At 42.1% G+C, this 23,427-nt stretch overlaps 1 protein-coding gene across 3 annotated transcripts in view; it reads right to left on the reverse strand.

Annotated features, from left to right (window-relative positions):
• The window catches only part of rmdn2 (regulator of microtubule dynamics 2), a 35,642-nt gene that overhangs the window by 2,742 nt on the left and 9,473 nt on the right, over positions 1-23,427 (reverse strand). For 2 of the 3 annotated variants that reach the window (XM_030070527.1, XM_030070528.1), the window contains exons 3-11: positions 16,457-16,634; positions 16,224-16,326; positions 14,486-14,546; positions 12,876-12,992; positions 5,172-5,247; positions 4,480-4,557; positions 1,570-1,668; positions 331-384; positions 123-203 (exon numbers count right to left, since the gene is read on the reverse strand). In XM_030070527.1, the coding sequence (XP_029926387.1) occupies positions 123-203; positions 331-384; positions 1,570-1,668; positions 4,480-4,557; positions 5,172-5,247; positions 12,876-12,992; positions 14,486-14,546; positions 16,224-16,326; positions 16,457-16,634 (847 nt within the window). The remainder of the gene's footprint in view (positions 1-122; positions 204-330; positions 385-1,569; positions 1,669-4,479; positions 4,558-5,171; positions 5,248-12,875; positions 12,993-14,485; positions 14,547-16,223; positions 16,327-16,456; positions 16,635-23,427) is intronic. The other variant, XM_030070529.1, reaches the window with a different exon arrangement.

The following is a 23,427-nucleotide window of genomic DNA, read 5'->3' on the forward strand; positions in this document are numbered from 1 at the left end:
CATTTTCATTAGCCATGTTAACAGCTTATTAGGAATACTGTCTTTTTCAGAATAAGGGCACAAACCAGATTATTTTGTGCATGTAAACGTAGATATAAATACAGCATCGTGGTGATCTCTACCTCTTTGGAGACGGTGCCCATTGAACAAGCAGCTTCACACATCCTCCTAGCCTCACCCTTCAGCCCGAGGTCTCTGTAGCACTGTCCACAGAAAACAGCAACGTTAATGGTCAAGGCATAGTGCAGAAATAAGATCCCAGCAGGATCCCATCATCAAATCCAGCTATGAAATAACTACATCTATAACTTAGCAGTTACTTGTACTGACCTTGGCTAAAAACACATAGTTGAGTTTGGAATATTTGGGCTGGATCTCCTCGACCTGTGAATAAAAACAGACGTAAGACGTGGCTCCTGCTCGTTAAGCATATAGGAAAGAATATATAAGGCAAAGTAGAACATATTCAGGGGAATTCTTATATCAATAAAGCTGTAATGGTATATGTTTTAATTGGACCAGACATTAAGAGAAAATATCATCATGTTATCCTTTTAATGGCCTGAAATTGGCCATGTAATCATGTATGGATTTAGTTTTAAATGGTATGGATTTAAAAGGAAGACATTTATCTTCATGCAGGCAGTTGCAGACTCCTTTTAACAGTATCACTATTAGGGCCTCAAGCGATGGTCTTTTTCCTTGACTCATCCCTGCATGTCTTTCTCCTGTCCGACAACCCAAACGGCCCGCCTACAGTTAGTCAAGTACAGTTAACACCTGGCCACTGGTTAGCGACTGGAGATGTTGTATAACCTTGCAGGATGTGTTTGTTGAAGGCAGAGACAGCCTCTCGGAGGCCTTGCGGCCATGAGCGACAAGTTATAACAGGGACCACTTAAATCAAATTGATGGGTGAGATACACAAGACATGAGGAAGAGGCATGCACGAGAATATTGGCCAGGAGCAAATTTCATTTCTCTACTATATAAACATGTGAAATGTGGGAACACAGATTAAGCCTCTGTAAATACCTAAGGTTTGGTCTTTAAAAACTGGGTGCAGGAGCGACCTGGAGGCAAGTTGCAATTTAGCACCAGACAAATAGGGCCCTGTGTGCTACATGTTTCAATAGTTAGGGCAGCTCGAGGGAAAACATGAAAAACAACAAAGCAAAAAACATAAAGTTCATCCCTTATTTGCGTGAGTACAAAGTCGATAGATGCAAATCTAAACAGAAAAAAACTCAAGTGGGGTACACACTTGTCCTCTGCTTGTATGTTCCCATCTAAAACACACAAATTTAGATGATCAGTGAGCAAAATCAAAAATGATGTATGTTTCTTAGTGCGCCATGTAACCTTTTCCATGTGTGGCTGTGCTCAGACTAAACAGACCGTAAAATGATGAATTAATATCTTTGCAATGATAGCAGATATAATCAAGACAGAGTTGTCGAACTGCCAGTGAGTTATTTGTCCCCAGCAGGTACTCAGACGGTCTGTGTGTGAGACTCAATTAAAAATCTGCAGTTGTGGAGGGAATGCCAGCGGGATGAATCACACCACCTTAAGAAAATTCTTCAGTGCATCTTGAACTGTGGCGCTTGGAGGCTCTCCAAATAATGTAGCAGCAACTCTCCTCTCAATCCATGATAACTGAGCCACCTGCAAATCAAGTCAAAATTAAACAAGGCACTATTAATGACAGGTACTGTACGATAAGGCACTTGAGCTGCCTAATGTCCCCCTATACGCATGTGTTAAACACACAAAGTTATGCTAATGAAGCCATTAATTTAAGTGGAATTGGCAAATATTTCCATGTAACATTCTAGATTTTATGTAACACCTTGTGGTGTTTTATCTTGAACCTTTAAGGAGCTGTAGTAGTTAAAAGAAAGGGAGTTCTTCCTTCATTAAAACACAAATTTATGCAGCAATGTACTCCAAAATCAAATCTCTTCATCCACTGAAATGGGGAGATCTGTGGTGTAAGTATGAGTTTTGGTGTTCAGAATAGTGTTGCAGTTAAGCCCACCTAAGCTGAGACCAACTCATGACCAAGACCAAGACGGGGCGAGTCCCACTCTGCATGACACGCATACAATAAAATGTGGAACACGCAAACCATAGGCACTCCCTAAATTGATCTGCGAGATCCACATTCTCATAAAAAAAACCACAGAAAACAAATGAAGATTCCTGCGTGTACAATTCATCTCTTTTACTGCCATATATACACTGTATGTGTGAGCATGAATTAGAAATGAGTCAGATTTCAAGAGGAAAGTTTTACATCGAGTCCAGGACCGCCGCCAGGATGAATCCACAAAGGAGCATCTCCCTGTGTGCTCCAAATTTCTAAACTCACAAGCTACGGCACTAACCAGCTGGCTGACTTAGTTTGGGTTTCGGTGGCTTTTTTATGGCAAGTCTGAAGGGTCAAAACTAACCGTCCTGTGACTTTCACAGACCTCAACACTAAAAAGCCCTCTCTGTGGTTCTGAAATAACAGCGCACTCTCTCCCCACTTCTATCTCCATCATCAGTTCATTGTTTTTTCCATTTTTTTTAAAGAGAATATAAAATGTCAACTGAGGGGGCAGAGAGTAAAATCGAGGGACCAAAGCCTCCTCAAGCCCACCTGTGGCGCCTGTCCTGATCCGATCACAGTAATAATGTCAACAAATAAATCAGACAATGCACAGGTAATTTAGTGATTTATAGTGATCCCTGCAGCTGTGGTCGTGACCGGTCCCGAAATAAAATCCTGAGTCCTCTTTGTCTGAATCCAAGACAAGATAGAGTAAAAACACGATAAATTCCAGGTTAAGATCAAGACCTTCAAAAAGTGGGACCAAGACCGTTCACAAGAATGTTTCTGTACACAGACAAAAAAAATGCCAGCATAATATCCTGCAATTCAATTTGATTCGATTCAATTCATTTCAATTTTTTTTTTCTTGTGCACTGGCGGGACACAAAGAGACCATACGGACATTCATAAAGACATAAGGACATATAACACGAGATTTGCGTCCAGTGCCCAAGTATTGTCAAAAATTCAAAAAAAAGATATTCCAGATCCTGTTTCAGTAAACCGCAACTATCTCTGAGGATTTGTGTCGTCTGGATTACATTTTTGCTACATTTTTTTGCCCTATTATCCCTTCAGAGGTAAATGCATCTACGAGTTGCCAAAAGTCACATTAAAGGCTTCAACAGCTGAAAAAGAGATTGTGGAGAGGAAAAAAAAAAAAATCAAAAACCACCGCGGATACCTATCATTTTTTACAACTATTCCAGCCCTGGAAAATACAATTGTCCAGTTCTGTGACTTTTCCAGGTTGTCAATGACTGCAGGTGCACTGTACACTGGTCCCATTTTTCCAAGAAGAAGATAATGACCAGGAGGAGCTTAGGTCAAACATGTACTGTTCCTCACTCGCCCCATTCATCATAGCAATGTCTAATTGCAGGTGTAGCATTGCCTTGGTGTCGACCTTTCAAAGGGAGCCGCTACCTGCATGCAAACAGTAGATCATTGTTGAACATGAGCACACCAGAGAGCCCATAAAATTCAACCCCCCAAAAACATCAGGTGTTACCGCTCCTCTAAATGTGCACAGTCACTCGCCCCCCCCTGCCCCTGGTCTTGTACAGACAGTGCACCTGAGCATTATATAATTCAGCAGGGCGATCTCAACCGTGTCTGTTTTATGCTGCGAAATAGCCTCCTTTCGTTCAGGTCATTTCTCTGATAACTGGCAGCAAGTTACCTGATAGGCACCTCAGGAAGAAACAGCAATAGCGTGTGCAAGAACAACAGTAAACAATTTCACCATCTACATTTGTAAATGACCTCTAGTATCACCATCATTACAGGGGTCATATTCCAAATCATAGTTAAAAAAAAAAAAATTATGTAATGGGAAATTGTGTGGGGATAATGTGCAACAGTGGCGTGATGAAGGGAAAAAAAAAACAAAAGACCAGTGCTTCATTTTCAACAATTTAACTTCCAGTAAGCTACAAACATGAATGGCGAAACCACTGCTGGGTCCATAGGGGAATATCTGGTCAGCAGACAAGATATGATTGTTCATTGAAACAATCATGAGCTACATCGGAAACAACTCCGAGGACTGCGAGAACATGGACTGAAGAGAAACAGGATAAAAATACCCCGCTGGTACAATCTGATTTAAAGCTAACAATGGCTGGAGTTAACCTCCCGTAGCGTTCCCTACGGCTATCGCAGAGGGAAAAACAAACCTTAGGGAAACCTAAACAGTGGGAATGAATGAGGGGAAACCGTGGGTGGGTTAGCCAAGGCACGAGGCCATGCAGACATGTCAGCCTCCATAAATTCAGTGTTTGTCGATGTGAGGAGAGATGGGAACAATAGGTGTGCTGCAGGGGTTGCACGGGTACAACAGTGTGGTCAATAGGACGAGGGGGTTGGGGGTCACGTACAGCGTAGCACCAGCGGCCCAGCAGGTAGTACGACATGGGGTCCTGCGGCTTCAGCTCGATGGCTTTATCCAGATGATCCTGCGAGGGGAGACAGACAGGCAGGGAGAAGATTTTCAGTGTTGATTCATGACACGGCTGCTATTTCCATTCCCTTCTGTTCTGACCTGATCTGTCCTGCTTCACCAACCCACAAGTATTTCGCAAACACCTCTCACACACGCGATCGCACTGAGACACCGCACACTCCTTGCTGTCACGCACCCTCCCTCTTGCTTTTCCACTCATTCTCTCTCCAATTCAGGTTTTTTTTTTTCATATGTTCCCTCTCTAAGCTCTCTTTCTCTCTCTCTCTCTCTTTCTGTGGCACCTGTCAAGAGTTTTGCAGGTACACAGCGTTTGGGGAAGCTGCTGACAGGAAGATAAATGCTACGTGCTGTTGTTCCATCCTCCACCTTATGCAACTAACTGGCGGGGGGGAGCGGCATGTAGGGAGAAGTGATATCTAGCCCCAAGGCAATGAGGCAAACCCCTCTACACCAGGAGGAGGAACGTCCTGACCCATTCATACACACAAAAAAACATTTGGACTTATGATTGTGTACTGGGCGCTCAAGAGGGTTTGGCCAAATATGCATTAAAATTTGCACAGTCACCGGCACAGCTGGTGGATTATGCGCTCTACAACAGCTTACCTTGAAGATGTATCCATTCTTTATCCTGTTCTGCACGGTGTCATATTCTGCCATGATACCGCACATGATGGCATACCTGCGGAGAGAGGACATTCTGTTCTCTCTTTGCTGTTTGATGAGTTGCACCGCTGGAGTGAATGAGCATGTCTCATTGACACATGGAAGCTTGGATTAAACAGTTAGACAAAAAAAGACAGTTTTTCTTTATCTTTTATGTATCTGGGGAAAGTCGACTGATCATGCTCACTCTCGCTTGCGTTGCCTTGCTTCATATTCATGCGGTTGAACACATTCACGACTCATAACTGCCCAGCACAACCAAATAATCTTCTACTGTCCACCACTGAGCAGCTCCACTGAAGCTGGGGGGTTAGTGCCTTGCTCAAGGGCATCTCACCAGTACTTACTGAGCATTACTCATTCACTTAACCCACTCTAATTTTCCCAGGTGCTCCGGGGTTTATTTTCACAGCTGTCCGCTTGCCACATTTTTATACAGCGGTTGATAAACAATGTTTATTTCAGTGCGTTTTCTGCAATGTGAGCCGCGGAGAACAAAAAATATACTGCTGAGTGCTGCGATATTTTTTGCAGTACTACTACATCGATTCTGTGTATTAAGTGCACAGTCTGACTCAAGATTTTCAATTTAGTTCAAAATTCCTGTTCAAATTTATTAAAACAGAATCAGCACAGCCATCTGATTAATCATATAATTTGTTGTACTTTTTTTTTTTAATTGACCCAGATGTTATGCAGTAGGTTGTATTTCTAGCATTTTGCAGATTTTGAAGAAGATTCTGAGTATTAGAAAGCACATCATGACTGTGATACATACTGTACAATGAGGCCGTTGCCAATACTGAACCTTATCTGAAAGCAGAGTGGTGCAGATAAGCATTGCTTTTGGGTACACAGCCCTACTGATTCTAATACAGGAGAGTCAGGTAGTGAAGCTTTGGGTGGAGGGCGGGGCTGGGAAGCACCTTTAGGTCATAGCACCCATTCTCTGGGTCAGTAGCCACCAGCTCACCCAGGGGGCACCGAAAAGCCAGCAACACTCAGCCTTCCTTAGCGAGATTCCTCATTAGACAACATCAGCAGAGATAAGCCGCTTCACCTCTATTCCCTCACTCTGCCTCCTAATTAATACACAGACTTGGACCAGTGAGCAGGAGGAGGAAAAACAAAGAGCGGATTCTACTTTGCGTACTGTAAGCTGGCATGTTGCTGAGGGTTTGGAGAAGAGAGGAGAGAGGTGATCAAAGACTTTTCACCGCAAGGCTGCTTTAATCCTGCTGGTACTCTGTGTCAAACACCACAGCACCACACAAACACCTTTTTATATGACGGATCGGCAGGTACAAAGGTCATCTGACCGTGTCCTCTGACATGGTGGTGCTGATGGTAGATAGAATCTGTAATTGAGTGTGTGTATCGAGGTGCCTGGTATGTGTGGATTTTTTAGCTGGGCATGAGTTTGAGGTGGGCTTACTCTGTCTCTCTCTCTCTCTCTCTCTCTCTCTCTCTTTATCTCTCTCCCTCGCTCTCTCTCTTTGGATTTTAATCAGGGGAAATGAAGCGGGCGCAGCATGCCTGCACGCTTTGAAACGCCAAGAGACAACAATGAAAAAAAAAAAAAGAGGATTATTTAGTGAGTTGTGGCAGAGTGCAAATGGCATTACATGATTAGCAGGTAATTACAATAGTAAGATCATGTACAGCATAAGATCTGTCTCTTTGGCAGGTAGGAAATTGAGCTATTTGACATTAACTGTCATTGTTCCAGTTTTTGATCAGAGGGCACAAAGGGAAAAAAACAATAAAAGAAAAAAAAATCACAGCTGAGGTGCTTGTAATTGTGTGCAATTGCACGCAAACATAAATCTCTGTGACTTCGATTTACTGTGGGTGGGGTGGAAAACTGAAAATGTTAAAACAAGTACTAACCACATCATACTCCCAAGTGCCTTAAACATTCCCCGTCGAGTGACAAAGCAACAAAGGTAGGGGAATAGTGTTTAACTGTAACCGAAAAGATGTGTTTATTTTCTTAAGGCAGTACGGGGCGCGGCCGTACCACCGCTGGTTGGCGCTCGATGAGTGGGGAGCTATAAAACATCACAGGAGCTGAGATGCTATCTGTCTGCAGTTGTGCTGCCTCACTTCCAATGAAAACATACTGCTGGATGTAAAGGCTTTGAGCAAATCCACCACCGATGGCTGACTACTGTACCTGTTGTGAGGAAATCGAGCCAGAGTACTGTCAGTTTGCGCTTGGCCACCACATTCACCCCAATTTCGAGCCTTCGCCGGACAACACTGCTGCCTCTGGTGTCCTGTGGTTCAACAGGCAGTGTGCATGGTACAACTTAAATGAGAATCCAAAACAGCTATGGCTCAAACACCATCAGTGAGAACAGAATTGGAGCTGGTGTGGCAGTGGAGCATTTAACAAAACTGAAAATACTGGCGCCAGTCAGTATCTAGGGGGCCACCTGCTGGGGTAAACACTCGGGGAAACTGAAAGTAATACAGTACAATGTAAAGGAAGATCTCTACTTGAAGATCAACTGACTATTCGAGTCCCAGGAAATAAACAAGAAGCAGCAGGTGATTAGCAGGCTAATCTGGTCCTAGTAATTACACAAGAGGTGGGTGTGCATTCTTCTCCCGCGATGCTATGTGATTTCAAGGTAGGTAATAAGCTAATGAGCTCAACCACCTCCCGTTTTCAAGGAGTTATGCTAACCAGCCAATAACTCCCCTATTTTATGCATGCATTCTGAAATATAATATGTGATTAAATGCGGTAAATCTAACCTGAGGTCAGGTGAGGAGAGAGTGACATACCAGAGGAGAGTGCTAATCATGATTGAGATCAAGCATTGCACAGGTGAGGGCTGTGGGAGAGATTGCTCAACATCTGGGCTACCGCAGGACATACTTTTCCCTATTTTTGATTGGCTGGCTCTACCTTTATTCAGCATGTAGCAATTCGGGCAGTACTTAATGATGAAGTATGCAGACCCAAGAGTGCCGGTGGCAGAGCTCATCGTGATTGGCCAAGTGCATAATCGTGCTGGCTCATCTCCCCACCTGGACTTTCCCTATGTAGAAATACTGGGAGGAGTTTTCATCTAGCAAAGGACAAATCCACTGATTATGTTATAGTATATTTCTATTATGTATCTGTATCCTCTACGTGATGTAATTCAAATCCAGCCACAGATAACATTTCTAAAGGTTGACTTTTCTTCATTGTGATGCATGAAGAAATAGCGAGAAAGGGGGGCATATCTAGTTTATGTGGAAGTTGTTACGTAAAGTTTATATTTGCAGCGAGCCGTGCCCCCAGAGAGAGGGAGAGGTGGGGATGGAGCGGGGGAGGGAGTAAGAAAGAGTGGAGGAGATGGGATGTGAATGTGTGGAGAGGTGTGTCTTGCCTCAGGGGCCTACCTGCTGTTGTTTAGCCTTTCCTTTCTTCTCTGTGTTGAAATACTATCTCTCTTGACTTTCTACAGCACAGAGGGGGAATATCAAGATGAGGAGGAAAGGGGTGTGTGTGTGTGTGTGTGTGTGTGTGTGAAGGGGTGTGGGGCGGGCAAAACATTTATGACAGGGGGGAAGACGAGATTGAGACGGAACATTTAATTGTGCAAGGCTAGTCCACATTTTCATCGTGGCTCAGTGAAATCCCCCACTCTGCTGGGCAAAAACAAAAGGGCCTGTAAGTGTCAGCTGCTTGGCGGAAACAGCAGATTGATTTCAGGCCTCAAATCCAAACATAGAGAGCTCATTCAAAGACAGAGAGGACCAGGCAGCGCTCCAGGCTAAAACCTGCACCGAAACAGGAGGAGGAACTCGAGGAATTCGAGGACAACCTGTGTGAACGATTGTGTGGGAATGAGTGAAGTGTGCTGATGTATTTAGTTGTTTTTGCGTGGGAGGTGGGATTTGTGATGATTGTCACTGCGTGTCAAGTCTTCCCACAGAACTGGATCTTATTCAATGGCTCAAAACACCCCAAACAAGCTTAGAGGTGTAAGTGCACACAAAGTTTCCATTGCTACTGATAAAGCATGAGGGAAGTGAGCACAGTGATGTCAGAACGACCCAAACTTTGACCGCGGCAACAAAGGCATGTGTTCAGTTTCAAAGTTGTTGTTCCAGAGGTCACACTGACCCCCTTCCAACTTCCCCCCCACCCTCCCACCCCTCCGACTGGCACTGCCACAGGCTTCCTGTTTAATCCAGAGGCCTTTGTACCATCCGAGGGGCCCTATAGTCAGGGATTTACATGGGCTGAATTCACACAGTGAGATCAATGAAAACGCACCTATAAACAAAGCCGGCGATGGAAGAATGCAATCACGTCTCGCGGCCGCCAGCCTGCCGAGATTATATAAATAGGCTTCACGCTCGCTGTCACGAAAGCATGCCACGCAACCCCGTTTGGGGACGTGTGCAGGAAACCATGCCTGTTCACACGCACTTTCACATTTCTATACACACACAGACACACATTGTAAAATATATTTCACTTACAGAATATTTTTTACTACATTTTAAAGTGGTTTATCGGAAAGTTCTACCGTACTGGTTTATTATTTCATTGTCACACACACACACACACACACATAAGCTGATGTGTGAGGGAATTCATACTCTGGGGCCCAAGGTGCAAGGATAATACCTTTTCAGCTCTGATCAGCAGAGGTGTAAATGGGTCACCTGCTAATTTGTAACCTGCAAACGCTTGATACAGGGAATGCTCTACATTTTAGGCAGGCAATCCTGTAACTCAAAGTTACCGATAAATTGCCACCCTTTGGTCTTCTGCTAATGTAAACCGTGTCAGCCACTTTTTTTTTCCAGTGGTAGTCACAGGTAAAAACAAAAAACAAACAACCAAAAAAAAAAGTGTAAAACGCAGGTGATTGGCATAAAAGTGGTATGAGAAAGTTTTCCTAAAGTAAAGGTAAGAAAAGAGTGAAACTAAGTCTACAATATACAAGCATACATACAATGGATGACTTTACAGTTAAAAGAACAGCAATAAAATATCATAATAAACACCATCAGTACATACAACACCTTTGTGCTACTGGGGAGCTTTTGCTGAAAGTTACATGAAAGGACAGAGGTGCAGGTGTCCAGGCTGACATACACAGAGGAGTTCAGAAGCTACGTGGAGACGGTGCTGAGGGCCGGTGAGAGACTGACAGGTTTCGGCTCAATAGGGCTCTTTTACAGAGTCGACAGCCTCCCTGCACATCTGAGCTCAAAAGAGTCCTCATCCACCTCTGCCTCTCCTGGGAAAAGCTCAGAGCTGTCCTTCTGTGCATGACATAAACTGGGAAAGTATGCACAATCTCTTGAGAAGTGATGACTGTTCGATGGACACTGCACTCATACTCTCACTTCATTCTCACATTCTGCCAAGACTTCAATAAAATTACACGGGGCAGGATGGCAACATAAAAGTTGGTATAAGATATTCGCCGTGGCTGCGTCAACACTGCCCTGCCAGCAGTTTCTGTGGCGGTGCAGGAACTGACACACAGAGCACCTAAATGGCATCTGCCAAATTTGTGACTAGCTTGGCAGCATTCGGAAAAACAGGTGACAAGTTTTCTCACGACACCGGTATAGTAGGTAAACAGTTACCTCAAACATAAACTGCCTTGCGACACTGCCTGGCACCAACCCCAGTCTCCATCTCCTCCCTTCTCACAGTGCGGCTTTATCTACTTTTCCCCGTCCATTCAACTTAGACAGTGTTTTTGATCAGTTTAAGAATCTTACAAATTCCATTAGTGGATATAGGATTAAGCATTAAGCTTTTTTAAGCTGTTGCTCTTAATTAACTAAACAAACACGGCCTTCTCTTTCACTTGACGTCTCGAGTGCTGCGGTATGTGCATGAGCTAATGCTAATTATTTCCTAACGAGCAGAGCAAACAGGAGCGTTGGCTCAACCAGGCACTCCGGGTCTGTTTTCCATGAGAAAACTCCACACACCTGTAAAAGGAGAATTACCACAAACTGGAGTTCAATTACACATGACACTCACTTGGGGAATGTAATAAATGCACACTGGGGAAAGTGTTAGCTTATACAAACAAAGATTATTAAAATTTTAAACCCTTTTCATAAGCTTTATATCCAGGCCATGTGCAGCCAAATATAAAAAAATTAAAAATATGGACTACAGCGTCAACATCTTCTATATGCTCAATGCTGCCATTTTTCTGGGACCTGCACAGAGCCAAAAGTTGTTTTCCAACCCAGGCCAATCTCAGAACTTAATCTGGTGCAATCTTCATCAGCTCTGCTCCAGCCGTGGATTCAGTGTATGATCAGCAGTCATGTTTTGACATGAGCGGTGTTTCAGATGAGGAATGCAGCACTGGGGCCTGCACGAATGCAAACAGTATCCATGCCATCAGGCCCACTCTGCACAGCTAATTAAAAGCGAGGGGATTTTTCCCTGAGCAACTGTTTTTGCGAACTGCCTGTTTTGCTTTTTGTCGAAAAGCACGTAGGAAGCAAAGGCTGTTGATTTCCTTTCTTTGCATGTTTTCTTTGGAGACACCAAATTTGAACTTGCATGCTATAGCCTACTCATGTCTACGCTGAATCAGCCTTCGTATATCACAGTTGTAGCACAAATGTACATAAAATATATTTAGGTCTGAGTGACAAAGGTTAGGAGAGAAAAACAAAAGGTCAAAGAAAGGTCATGAGATAGACTCAAACCAAAGAGTGACTGGTGCTTTACATGTTACAGCCTGCAGAGTGACCAGGATGACCCCAAGCTCTAAATATGTATGGCTCATGGTGTGAAGCGACTGCCAGCAACTGCAAAAACAGAGGACCATTAATCACATGCGTGTGTTAATGCAGTGCAACCGTCAGGCTATCAGAGTGAGCCCAGGCCATGTTTACATTCTGGGAACTGGAAGGGAAGTGATGCTATCAGGTGGAGGGGGTGGGGTCTGCAGGAAGGGGATGCTGAGAGGCCAGCTACGATTATCTCCCAAACATGGAGGTCTACAGAACATGCAGGATACACATATGGTGTGCAATGTTCCACTTACTCACTTGTCTTTTTTTTTATTAATTTTTTTTTTTAACCAGAGTTCAAGGCAGAACTGAGGCAGAGTTCAAGTAAAGCACATACACACAACATACACACATACATACACACATCTAAATCAGTGTCTCTTCTACCCCTATACATCAATCAGCTTTCTAAGAGATCCCTTATGATTCATTTATGATGATTTCGTTGAACTATTCCAAGAAAGAAGACCGGTGTGAGTCACTGATCAGCTCCTCCAGGCCAAGATTATCGTTCTGAACTAGAGGCCCACCCAAACCTCTCTGCAGAAAATACAGTAGCTGTTGTGTATTTTCATACTGTCTCGTGCTAAAGCTATTAAATGAGCAATGAAACAAGTTAACTGGATAATTGTACCATCAGTAAGTAAGGCTCCAGTAACCAAAATTGCAAAGGAATGATTTAATTAGGACCCTTAGGCTCAGCTTACAAATGCGTAGAATAAGCATGTAATTTGATGGCTGAGTCTCCATGATTCCCAGAATTGCTAATCAATTATATGCTTATTCCACATTTTTGTCAAATGAATCTAAATGGCCGTTGTTTGTGCGATTCTAATTACTGCAGATTTAACATACAATAAGGGGGCCAGAAGACACCGAATGATGTCATCAAGTGGTTTGCTTTCCAAGGATGGTTGGAAACACCTTCTTGGTAGTATCACCGTACCGATATGCATGATCGTACCTTTCAGGCTGCAGAATGAACACACAGCAGCAAAGGAGAGAGGGAGGAGAGAGACAGACTCCATTACAACACAACACTCTTTGAGCTGCAGACCACAATGTGCCTCAGAGGTGGTAACACTAGCCTCTATTCACCTGCTACACTTGAATGACCTTGTGTACGCACCAGATTTTGGGTCAATTCACAAATCAGTCCCTCTCCTGAACCTTGAAGAAATCAAGAAGAATACTAGTTGCCATACACAATTCATTCAGGACGCGCTTGATCAACACTATTCAATACAATGAATAGTTATAATGATCTTATTTAATATTTTTGCCCTGTTGAGAAGCACAAGGCTTTATGCCACCGTGTCAGTCAGCTGGACGTATCCAAATCTGTCAATTTGGCAACATCATTCTTGTTGGCTAGAGGATGAAAACTGTTTATTTTGGCCACACCATGACCCTCCATCTAATGTCACCAGCGGACAATATGTGAATAAGTTGTGGAACATCTCCAGTTCTTTTTGGTGCATTGCTGTAAAATTTGGTGACAACGTTCCCGTTGCTCACAGCATGAAACCCATCACTTGTGGTGACCCCATGATCTTCCCTCTAGCGCCACCAGCAGGTGATACTTTTAATCTTGCGCACTAATGTCTCAAAAATTATTATAGCATTGCCATGAAATTTGGTTACAACATCATGATGGCTACATGATGATACTTGTTAACTTTGGTGACCTGCCTCTCTTGGTGATCCATGATGCACCCCGGTGGCATCTAGTAAACAGCGAACCGTGTATCAAGGCTAAGTGTTTATCACAGTGGCCTGGGACGAATGCATTTCCATCAGATTTTCACACAGATTTTGGCAACAAATGCTGCAAAAGAGACTATGAACAAAGGAACTAGTAGTGGAAACTGTTTACAGTGGTTATAGGTGATCACTTTAAGTGGATGATTACAATTGATTTTTGTTATTTTTCTTTCAGATGACCATCTAATTGACATTTTCATACTTATTATATGAATATAAAGTTATTAAACGGACAACTTCACTCTTTACTGAATTTTACTCACTGTTTCAAAATACAGTAAAATATCATCAGCAGCACAAATACTAAGCAACAGTTTGGTAGGATAGGATATAGTATTATTAGAGTTATATATCCGAGTAGTTATATATATAACTACAAGCGGTTTCCACTGTGCCAGGAGTAATTTGTACGAATGCCTAGGATGTTTAGGATGCTGAATCCCAGCAATGTTGCTAGGATTCAGTCAGATACTGCTTTTGACTTTGGCTATTTTAATCTACCAAACTTTAGCTGCAGTCTTAATGCTAACAGCACAATAGCAACGATCAATTTATTATGTGAACATCACATTTTCAGAACATTTCCAATAAGTAGTTTTTAACCAACAGCATTGTGCAGACCCTCTCTGATGGAGGCGCACCAGCGGCAACAATACACAAACTCGGTGGGAGGATGAATGAATGTGGAAACTTAAACCTACCACTGATGACTTTCAGCACATGAAGGGTTCAGCTTCACCGCCTCCTCTCCAACTGTCTTTCCTGAGGGGGAAAGAGGGATATTAGACCACAGACAATGACGCTGCACTGAAACACAAACTCAACACCACAATCCATCCAGGACGTTCTTGTTCACATGACAGAAGAAAAGAGTATGGATTAGTAGAATTAAGGGGTGTGTTGACTGAGAAAACATAAGAGCGGCTACATAAATCAAGACACAACTATAGGCAGTGCATTACAGCAATAAAAACAAAAGTGATATGCAATCCAGGAAAAGAGCTCAGTCTTAAATCCTTCATCACTCAGTGGCAACTGTCTCATTCCACTTGCTCTATTAAGGCCTGAATAAAGGCTCAATATGATGCCCTGTTACTTTAAATATCCATGTCTATAACCCTGTCAAACCCTTTGACAATGGTATCTTTGCGGAAAGCACCTGGCCTGTACTGATTAGAGGCACATTAATGAGGAAGGATTACAGAGAAACAGGTCAATCCAGTCTGAACTTCAGTATGATCACACAACAGCCTCTGTTTAAGAAAAAGACATTATGATCCACGTAAGGTTAGAGTGTAACACAAGACAAGCCGAGTGCGGTAAGTTTTTGTATTCTGCTATTAAAAGATCTCAGGGAAATAAGCCAGTAGAGATATGGAAAGGTTATGAGGGCCAAAAGCATTTTCTCCAACATGAAATTTAAATAAACAACACTGTCCCCTTTGTTGAGTGCAATCCTAATTATTTGTTTAGGCGTTCTGCATAATTATAATGCATCAACTAGCAGGGATGGGCTTGCATACCGACAGACCATCAGTATCAGCTAATATCAGCTTTAAATAGTAATACTGGTATAAGTCCAAAAACCATATTTAGTGTGTCTTTATACAACCGTCAGAATAGCAACAGAATAAAACTAACATGGTTTGGAGACAGGCCTGTCAGAAAAGCTGAACCTGTTTTGCACAGGGATTTGAAGAAATCCGATATCAGTATCAGCCTAAAAAAAAACACATTGCTCCATTGACTCGAGTGCCAATAAAAATAAATATGTGCGCACGGAAACCTAACTTAAATTTCCTCTATCTTTCTTCCAAATTTTAATCATTTTACTTATTTTAATTATTTTTACAAGCACACAAGTACAGTTTGTGATGCAAAAATGAAAAATTGTCATGTTAAAATGGCAATGTTGCTGTGTTACTATCAGCAGCACTTTGCAACTGTACAGTGGATATACTGTTTCAAGTGAGGAATAATACATGACGTTACAATTACAATTAAGTATTAATGTCCTGATTTTCCAGCGTTTGATTCATGTGGACAATGCCGACAAAGCTACAAGTTTCTACTTGCAGTTGATCGTCTCTGGTCCATCGCAGGCCGTCACGTCACCACAGACAACTGAATTTATGAGTTTGGTCAAAGCTTGCCAAACACTTTCTGCCAATTGCCTGTGGTTCCAAAACTCAAACCAGCTGACTGAGATCATTACAGGAAACAGAGACGGATGCGGACTTGGGCTTTCCAGAAGTCAGTCAGCACTTCATTCTGTGTGCCAGGGCTACTATCAGAGCTCTCTGTTCCGGAGACTCTAATGTTCAGGGTTTAGACGCTATCAAAGCTATATTTATGACCTTACATCTCTTTGCACCCAGAGTGAAAACCATGATAAATGAGGTATATAACAAGATTTAATAGATAATTATGATAGATTACCAGTCTCTGCATAGGTTTTCTTTTCCTCCAGGCTGGAGCTGACGTCATGAACATCACAGTAAGCCCGGATTAGTCGCCATAAAAACACGGAGTTCTGTCCAAACTACAACAAAGACAGAAAGGTTGACCAAAGTGTTTAGACAAATGATGTTATAATTAGCAAGAGCATTATCAACAGTACTTATAAATGTCAACCTAATCCAAAAAGGTAGTTCACACCCAGTTCGACACACCTCCTCTCTGTTGTCTAGCAGGGTGTTGAGACTTTCTCTCTTGTCGGTTTCGGTGCCGTGGTGCAAAGAGTCGATTCTCGCAAGAAGGACAGACAGATTGTCTACAGGTTCTTCCTCCCCCCTCTGACCTTCATCATTTGGCTCCTCTTCCTCAGAGTCTGTCAGTGCAGTTATATATCTGAAGACACAATAAAACACAGGGGATCATTTATTAGCAAAACCAAAAGTACAGTTTCAGGTTGCTCTCGTCATATGCAACTGAACTTTACTGGTGAGAACTTGGCTGGTTCCAATCACAAAGTATCATTGTGTCCAATCTGTCCTCAGCAAGATGTACAACTTGGCCTTGGCGTGTGTCAATAAACAGCTTTGAGTGGCTCATTCAGCGTTGGCTATGGCAGTTCTCCTGGATTACTAGAATATGGCCTGTATCCCAGTAACTCAATGTAAAACCATCTTCTCCTTGTGCGGTGGAATGAAAATACCTCAGCTGAGGAATTTCTCAGACGATGACTAAGATCAATCAAAATCAAGTCATAACGAGTAGTTTTTACAGGCCTTTTCTCTGCCAGATGATGATTATGGATCCACACTCACTGCATGTTTACACGCAAAGGGCTACAGGTTTGTTTACACAAAGAGGCTCCCTAAATTGTTTATAAATACTGGATGTTAAAAACTTGACGTCTTAACATGGATACCTAAAGGCTTTTCTACTGAACACAGGGAGACTTGTTTGTCAGGGTGAGGCACGCAACACTTGCATTAGATGTTTTATGGTCCCCTTTCAACTACTGTAAGTAAGCACCAAACACCTCAAGCTAACACTTAAGAAGGAGCTGTAAAAAATAACTGTATTAATGGCAAAGGTAGAAATGAAAGACATCGAGAAGGGTGAAAATATGAAAAGCCTCTATTAAGTGTTGGCAGCGGCTGCATGTGCGTCATTGGCGGTTAAGGGAATATTTTGGTCTGTAAGCCATGGTTCTGGAGGGATGTGTCGCAGCGGGCCAAAGACAGAAACACTATGGACCCAACAGGTGCCTCATGCTGGAGGCTCCATCCAGACTCCACCCCCGAACACACACACCTTCAGGTCAGGGTGCTGTGATTACAGGAATAATATGAGGGTGTATGAGCTGCACAGATTTTGTTCAGTCAAGAAAAACAACAACTGTCAAAAGCACGGCTTTAGATTGGCTAACATAGCATGGCAACAGCACAAAGACACAGCAAAGCATGGAGACCTTGTCTGGTACCACCAAACTGATTCTGAATCAAAATTTGTAACAAAAAAAGGTGAAAAACAATGAAAAAACCATAGGATAAGTGGTCTAAGAGTGTCTTGAGGCAAAGGTAAATGTTTTGTGCATTCTACGCAAAACAGTAAAAACATCATTGTTACAAGCGTATTCTTTCCCCTTTTTTGAGGCCAACTAGAGTGAGATTCAAGGAGGCACACCCAGTGGTATAAATGCCTTCTGTATAAAATCAGATGTCAATCTCTCCTCTCGTTTCTGTGTGTGGTCGGCCTGCCCAGCCTGTTAGCTCAAACACTCCCCCTGCTTGTTGTTTTAAAGTTAGTTTTCTTGGGAGGAAGATTCCTGATCAAGCCACTCTTTGGGCCATTGGATTGCACCTCATCCACATCCACATCCACTCGCTTTGTAGGAAAACAACAATCAATCTAGCCGTAATCCATATAAGGAATTAGGCATGGAATACCTTTGTTTTGCTGCCCATTTGTTTTCATACTGTGCACCTTGTGGGACAGTACACCAAAGCCCTTTTTATGATCCCAGATTCATATTGCCCTGTCTATGCAGTGACCCCAGAGTACACCATAAAACCTGCAGGCAGGGCTCAAACCTTTTATTGGCCAATACAACTCAGCTTAAACATCTGAATATTTGGGTTTTAGTTTGAGTAATGGTCATTTACTCCGACTGTTGTGGTCTCTCTCTTTGTCTTACAACATGCTGCACAGAGCACTGTCTTGCACAAGGCAGGCCCAGCCTTTGCTAACTATGACAAGACTGTCATTTTATTCTGGTTCTGTCATTCATTCATTTACTAATTCATTCATTCATTTGTTCTTTCATTCATTCAGCAGTCCATTTTCTCTCCCTCCCTCCCTGCGGTTATTTACTCAATGAAGTTGGTGAGAGAGGCAGCAAAGTACTGAGTGATCAGCGCATTCCTGTCACGCCATTCCATGGCTCATGAATCACTTCAGTTGAAAGACTGAAAAAAAAGCAAAGGATCTATTTGTATTAGTGTGTATATAAGTTTGCACGCGTGTGTGCGCGTACCATCATTATCCTTCAAATGCTACTAGCAGAGCACTGCTTTGAAAGAACAAGCACGTCTAAGTCCAAGTCTGGAAGTGTGATTTCAACATTGTGACTAAGTACATATACCACCACGCCCTCCAGTGTCTCGCAATACACCATGATAAAACACAATACCATTATTTTTTTTTTTTTCAGAGGGAAAAATCAGTCTGCAAGGCCAGCACAGAAAAATACACATATATTCATCTACAATAGACAACATATAAAGTAACACATTAACATGCATTCAGTGCAATCAATCTGCTTAATATTGCACTGTGAGAGTGCCAGCACAGAAAATGACATCAATCAGCAGTAGGACATTTATGAATTTAACATTTAACATTAAAATTATTGTTTTTAGTTAGGTCACTTAACGCTCAAGGTGAGGCCAGTGCAGAGAGTATGGCACAGATCATTCAAGACACCAGATGTCTTTGAACATCTGCATAAGTATGATTATACTCTGGGGCAGAATGTAAAGGCTAAAAACTGGGAATGTATGTTTTCCATTTTTTGACCTTGAAGGGGAGGAAGGGGAAGCAGTCTAAACCTTCTGACTGAACAGTCATGGTGCATATATCGAGTAAAAATATAATACTAGTGGTCTTGCACACATTTGAACACATTAAAACCTCTTCAACCTTGGCCGGGCCCATCAGCATGCTCAGCATTACAAATGCATGCCACCTGGCCAAGCTTTGTTAAAACACACCGAATTTTATTTTAAATTCTCGTGGAAATTCTAAACATGCCATGTGTATAAAATGATGCACATGGCATTTAGATATTTTCTATTTAATGTAATGGTGCAGCTATGAAACAAATGAAACAACTTGCATCTTGGTTTTGAATATTCGACTAAATAAAAGTGAGATGTAGCTTCAACGAAGCACTGCAGATAAAAAATACATATGAGGCATTGTCATACAATATGGAATAAATATTTATTCTAATGTTTAAACTACTTAAGGGGAAATTTAAGGGGATAATCAGAGTTCAGTGGTTTAAAACTGTATCTAATTCTATGGATACACATCCAAAATAAAATATTCCAATAAAGTTGCCATGCTAACAGAGTCTGATAATGAACTGCGGAATATTAAACATAACATCATTACGCTAAACACGACCAGTGTCACTAAACCTTTATGCAAAATTAAGTTTGTATTTGGCTCTATGCACCAAGCAACGCAGCACAAGCATTTCTCTATCTTTCTAGCACCTGATATTGTGTCGAACCTTGTCACACTTTGCACAGAATAAGTGATACAAGAGCTCGGGCTGGCAAGTTCTAACCATCTTTTTCGACTGAGTGTGCACCCACTAGGGGAGGTCGGCCATTCAATAAACAGAATCCGGGGGGAATGAGAGAGTCTTTCAAGGGAGCTTAGCAATGGCAGTCGCCACGGCTACAATGTTCAAAACAAACCTGATGAAGAGTTACCATCCCAACATCACTGGGCCTGAGAGCATTCAGCCCAGCTTATTCAGTCTGAGTAACACTGGTGACAGGGCCAGTGAAAGCTGGCTCCACAACAATGGCTGACTGGAAAGTGTGCAGACATCTCCAGGTGCCCAGAGGGTGGAACTGGGGTTGAATCTCTACAAAGACACCCCTTAACTCCCATGATTCCCACATATTAGCTGCTGAACAACCCAGGTGGTGACATCACTTGGTTTCTACCACCTTCAGCATCATGAAACCAACAGGTGCCAACAATGCCCCCTGTATGTCATGATAAGTAATGGCATGCAGAAAAACAAAGTGAAGGCTGAGCAATAAGGTCACATTCACTTGTCAAAGACATATTGTGACATTATGAGTACATGAGTAATGGCGGTAAGTCAAGCTGTGTGTTAACACCTTCCCACTAGATTGCTTTTCATGTTGACACTGAGCAACAGCAACTGGCAATTTTACTAGCCTCACTAGAGGAGCAGGTTTGTTAAAGGACATTGTAACTGATTTGTCCCAGCTCTATAAAATAGGAGGGATAATAAGTCTGGAGGCTGAGATTTTGCCCCAAGATATCACATCTGCACAAAGAATTTATTTATATACAAAAGGCGCTTTGGCTTGTAATGAATCTTGCCAAAAGGCAATGAGGCAAGAAATGTTTCTCAATCTAATACGATCACAGGGTGAAGGGGGTGTGACGCCTACACTACACTTACAAGAAAAATATGAATGTGCCTCAAGAAATGAAAGAAAAAGAAAAAGGCTGTGAAAAACCCTCACTGACATCACTGCGGAAAAAACCATGGTACCTATGTTTCCGCAGAATACTGTAAAGCAGACACCACCGATTGGCCAACTCTGGTTCAGGTCCAGGCCCCCTAATGGTTCCACCTGGACTGCTAAACAGTTCACAAACTTTTTATAGCATCGTGGCTACTGTATCGGTGTCCTGTGCATTACTTAAAACACTCAACCATCTCAGTCAATCAAAGCGAATGTACAGCAGGAAGCGCTTGCATTCAGAGAGAGAGAGAAGCAAATGTAGGAGAAAAAGGAAAAGAAAAATGTCAAAGATGTGTTAAAAATAAATTTGCATTTGTTCAAAATAATCACTTTGATTTCATTCCTTAAAACTGCTGTGTTTTTATTCTGCCCAATGTTACCTCAGTTTTCCAGCAGGCTCTTTATCTTCTTGTTGGATTACTGATAAATGCTCAGGATAAAGAGCCAGTCTTGTTCAGATGAGAACTGAAGTGAACAATATTTTAATTTATTTTCTATTTTTACGGAAACTCACTTTGCTGGGGAGGACCTTTGAGTACCTGGACCACCTAAAATTTTAACTGAATACCACTGCTGTAAAGAATGAGAAGATGAGGAAACCCAACCAAGAAGGCTCTGCTGTTCATATTATTCCTGTGCAGAATTTCATGTTGCATTTTTACTCTCCTTTGCAAAAACATAAAATATTAAGCTATGTGGTTTGCATGCTGTTGCGCTATGAAACAGTGCAGCCAGATGTACACATCTGCATGACGATCAGCAGCAGAAGACTCAGGAGCCTCATTTAGAAAAATCCTTTGACCCTCTGTGCCATTATTATAAAAGAATGTGATCATACCTCAGATAAAAACAAAAAACAGGTTTTGCTTTCCATGCAAAACAGAAATCGGGAGAAAATCACTGATTCTGGAAGCAAGGCCAACTTGTCATGAGCCCCCAAATTTATGTGTGAAGTATGAGCATTCCTGGAGCATGACAAAGTAAACCTAGGTAACTACAGTACAATGGAGCTGTGGGTGGGCAGCTGTACTTGACAGATGTAGGTCAGAGACCGGCCAGGGTGACTGTGGGGACACATCTTACATCTGAGCTGATTAGGATACATGGTTTATGTGCACCCGATACCACTACATTTTTAAAAATTAAGTAAACATGCTCATTTGACCTGAATGCCTTTCAACGCAAGCAGGAATTTGAGCCTGTTAATGTAAATGTCTTAGACACTCACCGACATCTAGCATGATGTCACAGAATAGTTATACTAAAGCTTTTAATCACAAAGCAGACAATGAGTTCCTTTTTCTCTTTATAAACATTTCTATGCGTGCTGACCGGGCATGCCCGTCACTAAACAAAACTGCTGTGCTTAAATCAACAACTATCCAGTGTCACACATGCTGTTTTTCTGGAGAAGGAAAAAAGACATTATAATGTCCTTGAGCTACAGCAATGCAATGTGAATAAACTGCAGTGGGAACTGTTGGAGGAATTACAAGTTCCTACAAGACACTTTTAAATGAGGCCTCTGACAGCTTGGCACACAATCAATGTGATTGATGGATCTCCTTACAAGTAGAGGTAGCTCTGAGGAAGCCGTTAAGTAAGGAGTAAATGGAGTAAACAATTGAAACCCTCACCTTTTCATTGGCTAGATCTACGTGTTCATTGTTCTGAGTCCATCCGCCTCCACAACTCTGATATGTCACACTGATTTTGTCACATTTCCCCAGCAGTATTTTACAAAGTAACGTGTCGTCTTATGCTGGCTCAGGCTTGAGCAACACTGCCTCATCTGTAAATATGACAACAGTGGTCACAGTTGGATTACCTCTACAAACACACCAGAAAACCTGCTTGAAAAAGATTACGAGATAGTTTTGTTTTTTCTTAATCAATCAACTGCAGTTATTTGCACTTCAACTAAAAAGTCAATAGTGGTTTGGAAAAGGTTAGACAAACATGAAACAACAGCTCTAGAAACAACAAAACAGTCAGCTCTAGAAAGATAAGGGCTATTGTAAAAATGAATAAATGATTACATACACACCAAAACAAATAAAAACAACAAACAATAAAAATACTAATAAATAGTGTTTTGTGTATTTATGGTTTACATGATGCATCAGTTTGTTACTGAAGTTGCTGCTGTTGAAGATGTATGCTGCATGTATTTGGAGCCTGTAAAATGTTGAAATGAAATCTTTGCAAACCTGCATCTTGCACGCACCAAAGTATTGACTAATCTTGCTAATCTTTGCTGTATTCTTAAGGCTTTGAGATCCCAGTGAATGAGCAATGACAATACTGAGAAGCATTGCCCAACCCTTTGCATCTTGGTGCTTATGGGGATATTGTGCAGCAATATTATGCTGTTACTGCATACTATTCCAAGA

This window comes from Myripristis murdjan, chromosome 15 (genome assembly GCF_902150065.1).
Source record: "Myripristis murdjan chromosome 15, fMyrMur1.1, whole genome shotgun sequence".
Taxonomy (NCBI): Eukaryota; Metazoa; Chordata; class Actinopteri; order Holocentriformes; family Holocentridae; genus Myripristis; species Myripristis murdjan.